The sequence below is a fragment of the Colletes gigas genome, unplaced genomic scaffold, assembly GCF_013123115.1.
Source record: "Colletes gigas isolate AHSC1104 unplaced genomic scaffold, ASM1312311v1 Colletes_gigas_Sc00005, whole genome shotgun sequence".
Classification (NCBI taxonomy): domain Eukaryota; kingdom Metazoa; phylum Arthropoda; class Insecta; order Hymenoptera; family Colletidae; genus Colletes; species Colletes gigas.
Window position 1 is genome coordinate 1,548,063 of NW_025106634.1, and position 13,076 is coordinate 1,561,138.

A 13,076-nucleotide genomic window follows, 5' to 3' on the forward strand; every position below is an offset into this window, starting at 1 on the left:
AATTTTTACGATAACGTTGATATTACCATTAACGTTTACCACAGTTTAAAATTGTACTCGATCAATCGCACTATTAACAGGCCATAGAAATTTAAGAAAGATTTTAAAAGCACCGCGTGTTTCGATACGTCGTATCAATCGTCCAGAAAACATCGTTAGAAAATCATTCGTTGGTCAAGCAACAATTCAATGAACTAAATACGTAATCGATCGTGTATTCTCGAAAAAGTTTTAAAAAATGTGGTCCGTTCTATTGTTCGACGAGTACAATACTAATTCTTTCTATACGCCTCGACAACATTGTTTCCATTGTCACGATACAAAGCTGAATACAAATATTTAAATGCGAATAGATTCGTCGTTCGATTAATACCGTTGCGCCGTCGTCCAGGTATCTGATACGTTAAACATACTGAGTAATTTATTAAGATACGTTTTCCAACGGGGTAGACGGTTTATAGTCGCGTCACTTCAGAATTATTTAGAGGCCTTAATTTCCCATCGGAATGACTAGACCGGCGATGTCGAACTTGAGTGTGCGTACTGATTATGTAGCCACCTTCCTCCTGTCGGCTGTGTTTCTCCATTTGAATCACCGGTACGCATCGAGGGGTCGGTCCGTCCAAGCATTCGCAGCTCAGACTAGCATCTAATTCGCTCTGATAAGGCGGCGGTATCAGAAGACTTTCGGTAGACTTGGTCGGTTGAAAGTGTCTACTGGAACTTCCAGAATAAGTGGTGCTGCTGCTCGTTCTCCTCTGAACGGTGCCGGTTGGCGTTTTCGCTCGCCCATGCGAACCTTTCCCTGGCCGTTCAGCACTGTGGGTTTTCGCAGTGGCTGTGTCCAGGTAACCGTATCCAAAACCATAGCCACCGAACGCCTTGGTAGTCAGATTGTCCCAGGATTTTGGTTTGGCGTACTGAAGGCACGGTGGTGGCCGTTGATGCACGTTCGATGGATCCCAATAGAGAGTATCCGTGCTTAGGCTGGTCGTGCAGGAAGCAACGGTGTCGGCGATGGTCGAGACGTCACTGCTGGTGATAGAGTGCAGACTATGTCCAGACGTGCGCGAGCAATTGTGCGTACCATGTTGCGATTGTTGTTGTGCTTGTTGCGGCTGCTCTCGTTGTACATGATGATGCTGCACCTGCTGTTGCTGCTGCACCTGCTGTTGTTGTTGTTGCTGCTGCTGTTGTTGTTGCTGTTGCTGTTGCTGATGATGATTCTGTTCGTTTCGTGCGCGTCTCTGTTTCTCCCGACGTCGACGACTGGGCACACAATTTGGATCGCAACATGGACTAGCCAAGTCGTACGCGTCCAAACTGCCGTTATCTGATTGTTCTCTGCGACGATTGGCGCTTGAGATACAGGCGACGCAAAGGCTGTTTTGCGGCGGTGCGTGGATAGTCGACGGTTCTCCGCTTCCGCTCGCTTGTTGCTGTTGCGGCTGACAGGATTTGTGCGATTTCGATTTCGCTGGCGTGCTGCTCATTCCGTTCGCTTGGTGGTAGCTGTGCCGCGAAGAAGTGGTCATCCCCGATTCGCTAGACATTTTCGACAGAAAGTGATGGTGATCGCTGCGGGAACGCGGCGGTCCTACTGCCACCAAACAGGCGGCATTTCGAGGAACCAAGCACGGTCGGCCGTCGGAAAACTGTAAAAGCAGCGATCCTTTGTTAGCACGTGGACTGCCATGCTGGTGACAAAAACATGCGGAATGTTTTTCTTGCGTTTTGCGACAAGCTCTTGGTACGCGGCATTCCGCATATTTTTGTTCGAACACGCAGATATCTTGTTACGTATGTTCGGGCGTTGTTTTAGCAATGGGTTTAAGTCTATAGCTCTCGTAATGTTGGAAAATAGAGTGACGATACAACGTCGAACGAGTTATTCGCTTAGATCCATCGCTAGCGTTACTGCCTGCATGGTCTGTCGACAGTTTAAACCCATTGCTTATATCGAAACATTGTATCGCAACAAGTATCAGCGTCGGTTGGCAGCTTTAAAATACCACGTTGTAGAGCAATAGATGTTCCGTGGACGTGGCCGGCCGACAGCATTGGATCGTGGATGAATTGAAACTCGACGATGGCGACGGTTGACTGGGGTTACTGGTAATTCCACTGTTCGGCGTTCTCTTGCGTGCTGGCAGTGAATGGGTTTTCCATCGACCCATAAGAATAGACCGTTCCCGTTCGCAGAGTCTTTCCAATTCACCCAGACGCGATTGGAGGGCACGTTGCAACTCGATATAACGCATATGCAATTCCACCTGGAAGAGATCGTCAATGTCGCGATCGATTAAAGTTCCGATCTATGCACGATCGTCGATCGTTGTCGATGTTTCACGGTATTCGTGTCTCACCTTTCTTACGCAGTCTTCGAAGGACACGACCATTCTCATCCTAGTATCACAGTTCTTTATGAAATTGACCAGCGTCTTGTGGTCGGCTCTGTCCATTTCATGACCGTTTATCGAGAGTATCACATCACCCTCGCGCATACCAGCTTTGAACGCTGGTCCATCGTACTCGACGTAGTCGACGTATGTGACCATCTCGATTTCCTGCTCTCGTTTATAATGTATGCCGTAGCTCTGTGCAATGTCACACGCATCGATATTATTAATACAAATGTATCATTTCACGTGAAATCCTATTTTGTATCAGAAACAACCACAGTAGATACGTATTAGGTCATACTATGAGTTTGTGCAGTTCGACGCTTTCAACAGTGTTGCATAAAATTTGAATGAAAAATCAAAGAAATGGGAAACAAGAGGGAGTTGTTAAACGAGTATGTTTTAAATATTGACTATAAATTTGTTGCTACACGAAGATGCGTAAGAACGTATTCTGTACAGTCTGCGAAAGCCACGGGCACGTGTATGGGTGCATTACCTGTAAGGTGAAACCGTACGTGCCATTCTTCTTCTCGACAATAATAGTGCGACGTCGTCTATCTTCATCCGTTCGTGTCACCCGATCTGACTTTGACCTCTCCAGCACAGCCTATGAAAGAACACGTTACTGTAGCGAGCTCGCGACAAACGTATTATTTAATTTCACCGTTCGAGACGTTATATCTCTCATTAACGAAAATATATCGTGAGTTTCGCTAGAGGCAAAAGAATTCTAACAGACTAGCGTGTCGTTTGCAACGCATCTACGCTATGAACGAGTGCATCGCAACGAAACAAACGAAAGAAAACAGTGCGGCCCAGAACTTTTGTTGCGTATTCTGGAACACTTGGACCAGCTTAGCGCGGTAACCGTGGAATAAACAGAATCAACAGATAATGGTACCCGTTCGACAGGGTGAATAATTGAATGTGTATATATCTCGTATGAACAAATAATATATAATGTGCAATAACACCAACGACAATGACAACAACAACAATAACAACAACGAAAAAGTGCAATTGTTAGGTAATAAAGATTCAACACACGTTGTGCAACCCACAGAATTTCCTTGACCACGAAAAACAACTCGAAATGGGCAACAAGAAACTGCTCGAGGAAGGCTGTTTCAGCAAATAAAAATCATTCTTTCGATACACGAGTCGATGCAATAACATTACACATTCCACGACACCACTCCATTCCTCCTCGTCGCTGTTCTCAACGCCGGCCCGGTGCTGTTGCCCGGCCACCTCCGTATTCTGCGGCGAGTTGTTCATGATTCCTCGTCGTACGGGAGGGTATCGCCCGCAGCACGGCGGTCTGCGGCCGTCGGGACCGTGGACGTACGCGCACAAAGCCTCACTTCAAACGCTCCGCTTTCTCTTTTCCCTCTCATAGCCGGTTTACATTTTCGGAGGCGACGCGCCAGCCAGCCCCGAGGTTAACGTGCGTTTAGGCGCGTTTTATATATGCTCTTTTTATTGTCATCTTCCTTTCCGCTGTTACCGGGCAATGCGCCTGCCCGACAATATCGGCTTACAACCCCGTCCGTGTCCGTGGCGGCAGAGGGTGGCGGAGGAGAGAGCAGGCGCAGTCTCATCCTCTGTCCCTCCTCTCGCGCTTTTCACCCCCTTCCGGCACCTTTTATCACCAACCTTCCATTCCCTGCCCTGGTCGAGCGTACCCACGAGACAAGAATAACGCCCGGCGTGTAACGTCCTTGCACTTGCACTGTCATTTCCATCTAGGTAAGGTAAATGTCCCAATTATTGACAGATCTTACGTCCAATCGGAATTCTCCAGCATGGTCTAAAATGAAATCGTAGCTCTTACAGTGGCGGAAATACGCTTAAAAACAATTACATTGGCATTGTCTCTGTTATGTAAAATTTGCGTAGTTTAGTTAATTTTATTTCTTATATATTCGATGGAAAGGGTCTTTCATTAAGATCCATAGTATTGTGAAAATATAGCCACCTACATTACTCTTGCGAACTATAGAATATACTTGCCAATATTCGAAACACAAATCCATAAATCAATAATCTTCTATCAGACGTTTCGAAGAACAAACTACTCTGTATTGCTGTCGACGCGGTCGTTATTTATTGAAATTCAATTTCGAAAGTTCATTTGTTTGCAAGCGAAAACTTTTGTAGAAAAACGTACCCCGACAGCGAACGAGACGCCTCTGCACAGCGATGTCGCGATCACTCTCGTTCTCCCGCCACACGACTATTTCCATTTCGGTAGTTCGGTGAATGTACTACCAACGACGAGAATAACACGTCACATCCTCGCAGTCGCCCGCAGTCCAATGTATTTTTACAAACAGTTCGGATGAATAGAGCAGTACGCGCGTAGGGTAAATAAAAAGTTATGGGATATCCGAGACAATTGATCGCGAGTTCTCTTTTTGCAATCAAATCGGGACCGCCAGACTTTACGTGATGATGTTCAGGCGAGACTTTGTTTTCTGAAAATAATTGTTCCAAATTGTTGTGTAAAATTTCTGATTAAAACTCGCGGTAACACAGGGAACTATACATTACATAATAAGTCATTAATGGATCCGTTGTATCCTTTTCTTACACATGGAGCCGACCTTTTTGTCACTTTTCTTTACGGTACTTGTCTCCGTGACATTTTTGTCACTTTTCTTTACAGTACCTGTCTCCATGACATTTTTGTCACTTTTCTTTACAGTACTTATCTCTTCGGGTGCCTTCTGTCCTTTCAATGGTGGCAGAGGCGGAGGCTTTGGTCTCGGGACCGGAACATGTCTACACGTTAAATGTGCTTTTAAAATTTGAACCAAAGTTGGTTGCGTTTCAGAGCACCCGAAGATGAATATTGTTTTTTACTCAACCTAACAGATTATCAAAATTTCCTTACTTGAATGTCATGTGTATTTCCTGAATCGATCTGTCACGTTTCACGTTGATCCAGACGTTCGATCGGGTTCTTGGCTTCAAACACATCCCCCTGGCCGCGCAACATTCAGCGTTGTCACGTTCTTCCTGTACTTGAAGCTCCTTTTCCCAACGATCCTCCCATTTCCGTAAACGTTCTTGCTCCTCCTGCTTCCGTTTCGCCTCTCTCTCCGCTTGCTCTTTTCGTTCCCTCTTCCTCGAACGGCTGGACTTCTTCGTCCCTTTGCCACATTTCTTTCCAGCCTGTTGCGTCGTTTTCACGTCATCCGCGTTTCCGACGTCTATCCTTTCCCAAGGCTGCTCGTTAATTATTACTTCCGGTCGTTTTAATTGCGCGAAAGTCTCTGCTCTCGTCGCAGTTAATACGCCAGTCTCTTTGTTATTCGGATCGAGGACCGCACGCACGAGTATTGCTTCCCATTGCAACGCTAACAAAACGTTCTCGATTACAATCTTCGCTAAAACGTCTAGCAGACAGGTTATCTGGACATCAAATATGGGGATCAATTAAAGCGTTAAAAACGCGTGGGATTTAAGATGAATATTGTGTAATCACCGTGGAACAGTTTAAGATATTTTCGTTCGGTTTGCGCGATTCTATTATGCTTGCCATACTTGTAAAAAATTTAATCTTTGTTCGGGTACGAAACGAATGATTTCACGTAGCGAAATAGCGAAATGTGCACGAGCAATTAGCGACAATTTCACGGCAATCGGTTGGAAACAATTATACTACAACGCAGTGGTTCTCAAACTGAGGAAGTGCTTTAGCAAGTTTCTTATAAATAAACATAGATAAACTTGTCGCTGGTTTAAAGTATGTAATACCATTGATAAAAATTCTGTTATCGATGTTGCAACAAACAATAAACGTTTTAGTTACCTCCTATCGTTTCTCTTCTGTCTTGTTTCTTTTATCAACGAGCTCCATTCTACTTTCTCACAGAAGCGTTTTCCTTACTTCGTGTGCCCGCAGTTGCAACTGTATTCCTTTACCGGGCAGCCACACTTCTTCACCTTAGGTTCTTCGTTTAGGAAGCTACTGAATGATTTATGTCCTGACGCCATGGGAGAGGAAGCACCGCAGCACGGCGGACACGCTTCTTTCTGTTTTTGCGGCATCGACAGTTCGGTAGGGCAACAAGGATGACACTTTCTGTCGGCACCGATTTGCTGATGGGAAGAACCAGACGATGCACCGTACTTCACGAGTTGTTTAGGCTGTGGCGTACAACACGGCGGACAGTTTCCGGAAGAATCTGCACGTTGATCCCTCCGACACGATGGCGGCGAACAGGACGAGCAATTCGGAGGCTGCCTTCTGTGAATTACGAAACATTTATAATCAATAAAAATTTTGTAGGTATTGGAGCTGAGAGAATTCTTTTTTATACTCGTACAAAGGGTTAAGATAGACAAAGACACGTACCCAGCAGAGGGTTGGAGCGAGGGACAGCATGGCCGTGCACCCCAATCCGGTTGTTTGATTTTAGTAGGCGGTGGAGGACAAGGGGCAACAGGCGTGGGGCAACAGGTTCTTCCTGCGGATTCGCCACTGCCATCGGTGCAGTTCTTCACGCAAGTGCACTTCAACGGGGCGGGAGTGTAACAGGCAGAAGGTATCTTCTTGCATTGGAAAACAGGACTTTCGTCCGCGCCCTTGAACAGATACGGTTTCCTGTTGTGCGGGATCTGGAATTGGGTGATGATCTTCCTGCCGAAACCGGAAGCCCTGATGTAAACAGTCACGCAGCCCACGCACTGGCCGGTCGCTGTGGTGATTTTGAACGTGTCTTTGATCGTTTGACAGGGATTCGGTATCTTGAAAACCTGCTGGCTCAGCACGGCGTTTACCAAGGCTTTGGCCTCGATTTGATGGCATCCGACCAGCATCACGTCCGGCAACACTCCGGGCGGTAGCTTCTTGTAGACGGACATCTTGATCGGAAACGTGGACACCGGTTTTCGAAGGACTATCGACGGCAACGCGAACAGACAGGATTTGCCTTTCTTGAAAACTTGAGTGTCGCCGTCGTTGCAACCGCAACCGTCCGTCAAAGCATCCTGGGAAATATCGATGGGCGGCAGACTGAGAATCTGTCGATCACGATGGCATCAATTACGTAACAGCGTGCACAAATGGCGAAGCGATACGTTTCCGAAGGTTATGGTTTCCGAAAACGTAAGCTTCGATCGTGTAATCGGATACGCAAGGGAGCATAAACGTTACTAGGACATTACTTGAAACGAAACGCAAGTGCAGGCGGGCAATACTTCGTCTTGCATCGCCCTTATCACCGGGATCTTAACTTTGTCTACTAAAAATTCGATCAGAAAAAGTTGCTGTTCGTTGTCCATATCTTAAATTTTACGCGGCTTTGTCGTTCAAGATTTACTTCATGGTTTTTGTAGATTTTTTTTTTATTGCTGGATGCAATAAATTATTCGTTAAACCATTAATTTAGTTAAATATACACGTGCAATGACCGTGTTGTGAAATTTCGAGGTTCGGGAAAAAACTAGAGGACGCTCGATGTTATCGCACGTGACGACGCATAAATAAATTACTATGTGTGTTGTGTCAAAAGTGAAACAGAGATTAAGAGCATATTCTTAACGAAATCATCGGTAAGGAATTTTGATGCTTACAGCAGCGGACAGAAGACTAAGATTAAGAAGAGAAAAATAAAGAAATCATTCATATATCGTCAAAAATAGTTACAATTTCTTCGATTTAAATTCATCGTTTCGAAATACAGTAAAGCACGCGTAAATTCCAATGCGTAGCGATTTTATTCAAGGAATACGCTGGAGGCTCGATACTTCAAAGAGATGCTGTGTACATTACGATAAAATAAAATTTTCCCGATGAAAATAAGTCCAACTTAGGTTACACCAAGCTCAAGATTTTGAATGGTGGAGCAGAGTTGTTATAATTTACGTGAAATAATTCTATTGCAATTTAATCGTGCATTGCCGTATAATACGAAACATTTAGAGTAAATTCACACGTAATAGATATTTATAAAAAATTTTGATGCGAACAAAACGTGTTTTTATTTCTCAAAATAAATAGATGGCATTTATTTCTTTTTCTTCTTCCTCTTTCGCTTCCTTGCACTCTTGCTATCGTCGGTCTGCATTTCCCGCGTCTCGTGTCTGATCGGTGGTCCCTTCTCGGTACCCTTGGGAGTCCTCATCTCCAATTGAATATCAGACTTCTCGTCGGCACCGACGATGCCCTTTTTCCCGATTCTCAGAACGAAAACATCGTGGTCTGGATCGCAAGCGTCCTGGCCGGTCGCCTCGGACTCCGACGCCACCGTGACCGTCGGTTTCTTGTCAGTTCCAGTGTCTAACACTCCAGATACCTTCAGAACGACAGCTTTTCCGCAAGGCTGAGCGGGACCACGGCTGGATTGAATCAGACCGCTCTTGTGCACCTCGGAGCAAGTCTCGGGTTTCGATTGCGTGCCAATCACAGGAGTCTGCTGCTGGTCCACTGCGAGGAAGACAATTTGGAAATGAGATTTCATCGATTATTCTAGCTTTTAGAATATTGGTAGAAACTGAACTCAAATACAGTCGAATAAGGTGGTCCTGATCTCACAATGCATCGAAAAGACACTTTTTTTATGAAATATTCAAGCACCAAAATGGTATTAAAAGAGCACAACTGCATTGGAACTTATAAATACAGCGATGCATAGTTAACTTTTCTAGCATTTGGAACCCAAAAGAAGCTCGAGGACCCTGAGTAGAAGAAAGTTAAGCGTGCATTGCTGTACCAAGGATACCGTAAATCTCTTAATACCAAATTTTGTTCCGTGTATAGCGATTTCACTGTGGCTCACGTTAGGCTTCAGAGTGGCCCCGCGGGTATGCCCGCACGGAGTGCAAGGATGCTCTTCCACGACGCATACGCGACAAGGGGGACCGCCGATCGTCAGATCCTCCGCGGAGTCTCTCCCGATGTCCGCGTCCTTCGAATCGATGATGCGGCACTTGTAGCTCAGCGATCGTTGATTCATCTCGTCGCCCTTGAATATGTACGCGGCGACGTCCATGTCTGGAGGCGCCTCGAATTCCGTGACGATGGTCTGCCCGAACGCGGAGATCCGCGCGAACATGCACACGCAGCCGACCTCCACGTCGTTGCACATCAACGGTACCTCGCCCTCGAAACACTTTGGCGGCGGCGCCATTTTCTGCCAGCATTGCAGCATCTCTTTACGAAGCGCCGCGAAGTGCATGGACAGATCCAGCTCGCCTTTGCCGATCAGAATGTCCGGTTTCACCCCGTCGGGCATCTTCTTTTGGACGCAGAGCCTCACCACGAAATCTACGATCTTGTTGATGGCGGTTCGCTGATCGATGGCGAACAACACGGACTGGCCCGAGTAGAAGTACTCCACGTCGTCCGCGACCCCCGCCTGAGGATTGAACAGGGGATCCACCGGCGTTATCTCGACGGTCTCGTCCCCGACGAAGTTGAGGAAATCGATGCAGATGGTCGTTGGTACGAAGAACATTTGGTTGAGCTTTGCCAATCGGTCGCTGGTCACGTGGTGCACCAGAAACTCCAAGAGGAAGAGGTACTGCTCGGTGACGTCCGGTAGAGGGTCGTCGCGGCTCCCCAGCGCCAGCCCAGCATTCGGTTCTTTCTTATGGGGTTGCACCAGATTAAAAGTTTGAACGAAATTGGAAAAAATCTCTTTCCATAGGGTTGGTCTTTTTTCTTAAGGGTTTGTATTTGCTTAAATAGTAGTTTCATATCGTGAAAATAGAATTCAAGAGGCTGCCTTCGATACAAATTATTTCTCGAAGCAAGAAACCATAATGAAAATATCTCGTTCATTTCTGTATCTGCCCTTGATTTAGCGCGACGAAAACCATTTAAAAATCATGGCATACGTCATTGCTTGTATTTTTAGGGTTTTTAGGGATGGTTATAATTACTGAATCGAATTTGATAAAGTTTGGTAGAAATATTTCAAATTATTTGCTTTCACCAACCTGGTGTAACCCCTTAACCCTTTCCGTTTTGGAGGATTTCTTTTTCGAACGGCTCCCGCGCTCCATTATTACGGAACAGCGTAGATTAAATTAAAGATCAGCGGCGTTCACCGAAGATTTTGTATCGGGGTACTGTATTTAAAATTTTCGTAACATTTTAATAACGGGGTTATGCGGGAACATTTCCGTGAAGTTCGCGAAAGTTTCGCAAACTTTCCCGCTCGCGCGAGATTGATCGATTGGTTGCAACAAGGTTTCGAGTGAAACGCCATAACCTTGGGAAACTGGTTTATCTTGATAATACACTCGTCTTTGAACAGCGTCACGATTACGCGTCGCGTTGCTTAAGTCGAGGTGAACTTAAGCAACTCGTGACAAGTAAGTTTCCTACGAGGATTTTGCACTTCGAGACTAACGATGACGCGTCGATTATCGTACTTCCGCCATCAACCATCCGTAAATAATTTTCGCCCGCAATAACGATCAAGGCGCAATTCCTATAGAATTCTGTCGAGTCATCGATTCAGCCATGTGATTCTGCAAATCCTGCAATTCTCCAAGAACATTCCTTTCGAATCTCTATTCCGTGCATTTCTACGCGTAGAAATGTTTATGGTGCGTTTTGTAAACAATTATGTATGCATCTACGTTGCTTTGACCTTACGGTGTGATTTATTAATAGTCTAGTTTCCAGAACCACCGCCGGTGGACTATTACATAACCGACGTTTCTCAGGCGTATTTGTCGGATGGAATTTTTCACCATGGAAATCCAGCCCCCACCCATAAATACGTGGCTAAACAGCTGAAACCTATCAAAAGAACTCTAAGTCAGTTTATCGCTCCGTACAATCTTGATCAAATATATAGCAATATAAAGCAATTTTTTTTCAAGTATTCCCAGAAAGGCAATGACAAATAAATTCTAAAGTTATACCCGGAACCAGTGCCTCTCCTTTATTGATTATTCCTTTGCATTGTTGATTCCGTAACTGCCTAATCGGTTTACCGAAACGATGAGACTAATTTTATATTTAAGAACCACGTATTTAAAACAATGTACTTAAAATCAGAATAGTATTAAAATCTACGTTTCTTTATTAGTATTTTAAGATAAAAGAATTTGCTGGACACGCTGTGCGTCGTCTTAAACTGGTCAATTGTTACCTTTTCCATCCGTCTGGTCTCTAATTAAATCCGTCGAGATGGCGAATTAAATGCTAACTGGTCGGAATTAGAATCTCGAATCATATTTGACGACTATAAAAGTCACTTCCATTCAGTTCGAAGCACGCGGTAATTGTATTCACGTGCCGGTCACGAACTTCGCGATAAACGTTCCTCCCACATCGTTCGGTCGATCCCTCATGGTCGATGCCATTTGAGATGAACGTCACAATCGAGTTAAGGCGATCGAATTAGGCGAAAGTTGATGTAATTGTTACAGGCGACCCAGTAGCGCCAATACAAGTATTGGACTCGCGTACTTTAAACCAATGGATTAAAAAGGAGAAGGAAGGGTACGTGGACCCTTGCGGTCGCGATGATGGAATGGTGTACGAAACACTTAAATTGATGCCTAAGTGGAAACGTGATCGACATACGTCGCATTCGTGTACGTACTATTATTATAATTAGCCACGAGGAATGATTCTATCAACCGAGCTAGACTCTCTGTTTTAATCTGGTCCCATAGAAAATATGACTTCACTTTATTTCGTTCTGCTTAATAATGAAAAGAATAAGCCACTGGCTTAGAGCAACCGTTTAAATTCGATCTAAATATAGCAAACAGGTTCCCATCGACAGCAATTTAAAGCGGATTCATTACGTTTCCAACATTGGGGGCCACTCATTCTGCCTAATATAATACGAACATTCTTCTTCACTTAAAAAGCGCCTGGTATAATAATTGTTCACCATTTAACGTAATGGAGGAACACGTACGGCTCTGGCAATTTCGATCAATCGAATATCGGCCATGCGAATAATAGGACGTCCAAGAATCAATTTACGACGAAATGCTTCGCGTACGACACTAATTTGCTAATGAGTCACGAGTGATTTGTAACCTAATTTTAGCGAGACGTTAGGAAAAGAGTTTGATCGATGGTCGCAAATCCCCATCGGGAAGGTCGATAGACATTTTTAACGCAAACTCTGATAACGTGTCTACGACTCTACTTGAAGATTGATAGAAAACCTAATAATCTATAGCTAACATCGAGACACGTTTCTAATGCAATTAAAATTTTCCAATTTCCAGCTCCGTTCTCAATTTTTCCGCGATCGCCGCAGTACGAACTGTGGTATATTCGCGACAAACGTCTGAAGGAATTCGCAAAACGTAAAGCCACTACCGTGGAATGCTCTAAAAGAGAAGAAACGACCAAGTAAACGTCTGTTTTATTTTTATCGTATACAACGATAAAAACTGAATAGTTTTTTCGATAGGACGAACGACGATTGTGGTTTGCTGAAACCGCCATTTTGGTGGAAGGACAAAACCACAAGGCTTCGAAGTTTTCCTGTAGGAAACATAGACGACTACAGATTCGAGAAACTGAAAGAATCCGTCCAAGACGGTGGAAAAATCAGCGAAAGACTTCGTTTGGATCATCCGAAGAAATACATACCGGGCGCGATTCATCGAATAAAAGTAATGAAGGAATAAATTTAACTCTTTACAACCATTCACCATTGATAAATGGAATATAAATAT

General features: G+C 44.7%; 3 protein-coding genes across 5 annotated transcripts in view; 1 reads left to right on the forward strand and 2 right to left on the reverse strand.

The window, feature by feature from the left end:
- LOC122395427 (ras guanine nucleotide exchange factor B) overlaps window positions 1–13,076 on the reverse strand; it is a 19,896-nt gene continuing 6,820 nt past the window's right edge. Inside the window, exons 1-5 of one of the 3 annotated variants that reach the window (XM_043392996.1) lie at window positions 3,585–4,426; window positions 2,902–3,012; window positions 2,367–2,597; window positions 2,013–2,273; window positions 1–1,655 (exon numbers count right to left, since the gene is read on the reverse strand). In XM_043392996.1, the coding sequence (XP_043248931.1) occupies window positions 456–1,655; window positions 2,013–2,273; window positions 2,367–2,597; window positions 2,902–3,012; window positions 3,585–3,683 (1,902 nt within the window). In that variant the 5' untranslated portion in view covers window positions 3,684–4,426 and the 3' untranslated portion in view covers window positions 1–455. Of the gene's footprint in view, window positions 1,656–2,012; window positions 2,274–2,366; window positions 2,598–2,901; window positions 3,013–3,452; window positions 4,427–13,076 lie in introns of those variants that run through there. The other 2 variants (XM_043392995.1, XM_043392997.1) reach the window with 2 other exon arrangements.
- Window positions 8,423–10,078, reverse strand: LOC122395277 (the record flags this gene model as incomplete). Its single annotated transcript, XM_043392721.1, has 2 exons — window positions 8,423–8,833; window positions 9,194–10,078. Coding segments are annotated over 2 exons (1,296 nt in total), but the record flags the coding sequence as incomplete, so codon positions are not given.
- The window catches only part of LOC122395278, a 4,976-nt gene continuing 2,861 nt past the window's right edge, over window positions 10,962–13,076 (forward strand). Inside the window, 6 exon segments of the mRNA XM_043392722.1 lie at window positions 10,962–10,970; window positions 11,043–11,184; window positions 11,802–11,991; window positions 12,437–12,488; window positions 12,572–12,753; window positions 12,809–13,013. Coding sequence (XP_043248657.1) covers window positions 10,962–10,970; window positions 11,043–11,184; window positions 11,802–11,991; window positions 12,437–12,488; window positions 12,572–12,753; window positions 12,809–13,013 — 780 coding nt within the window.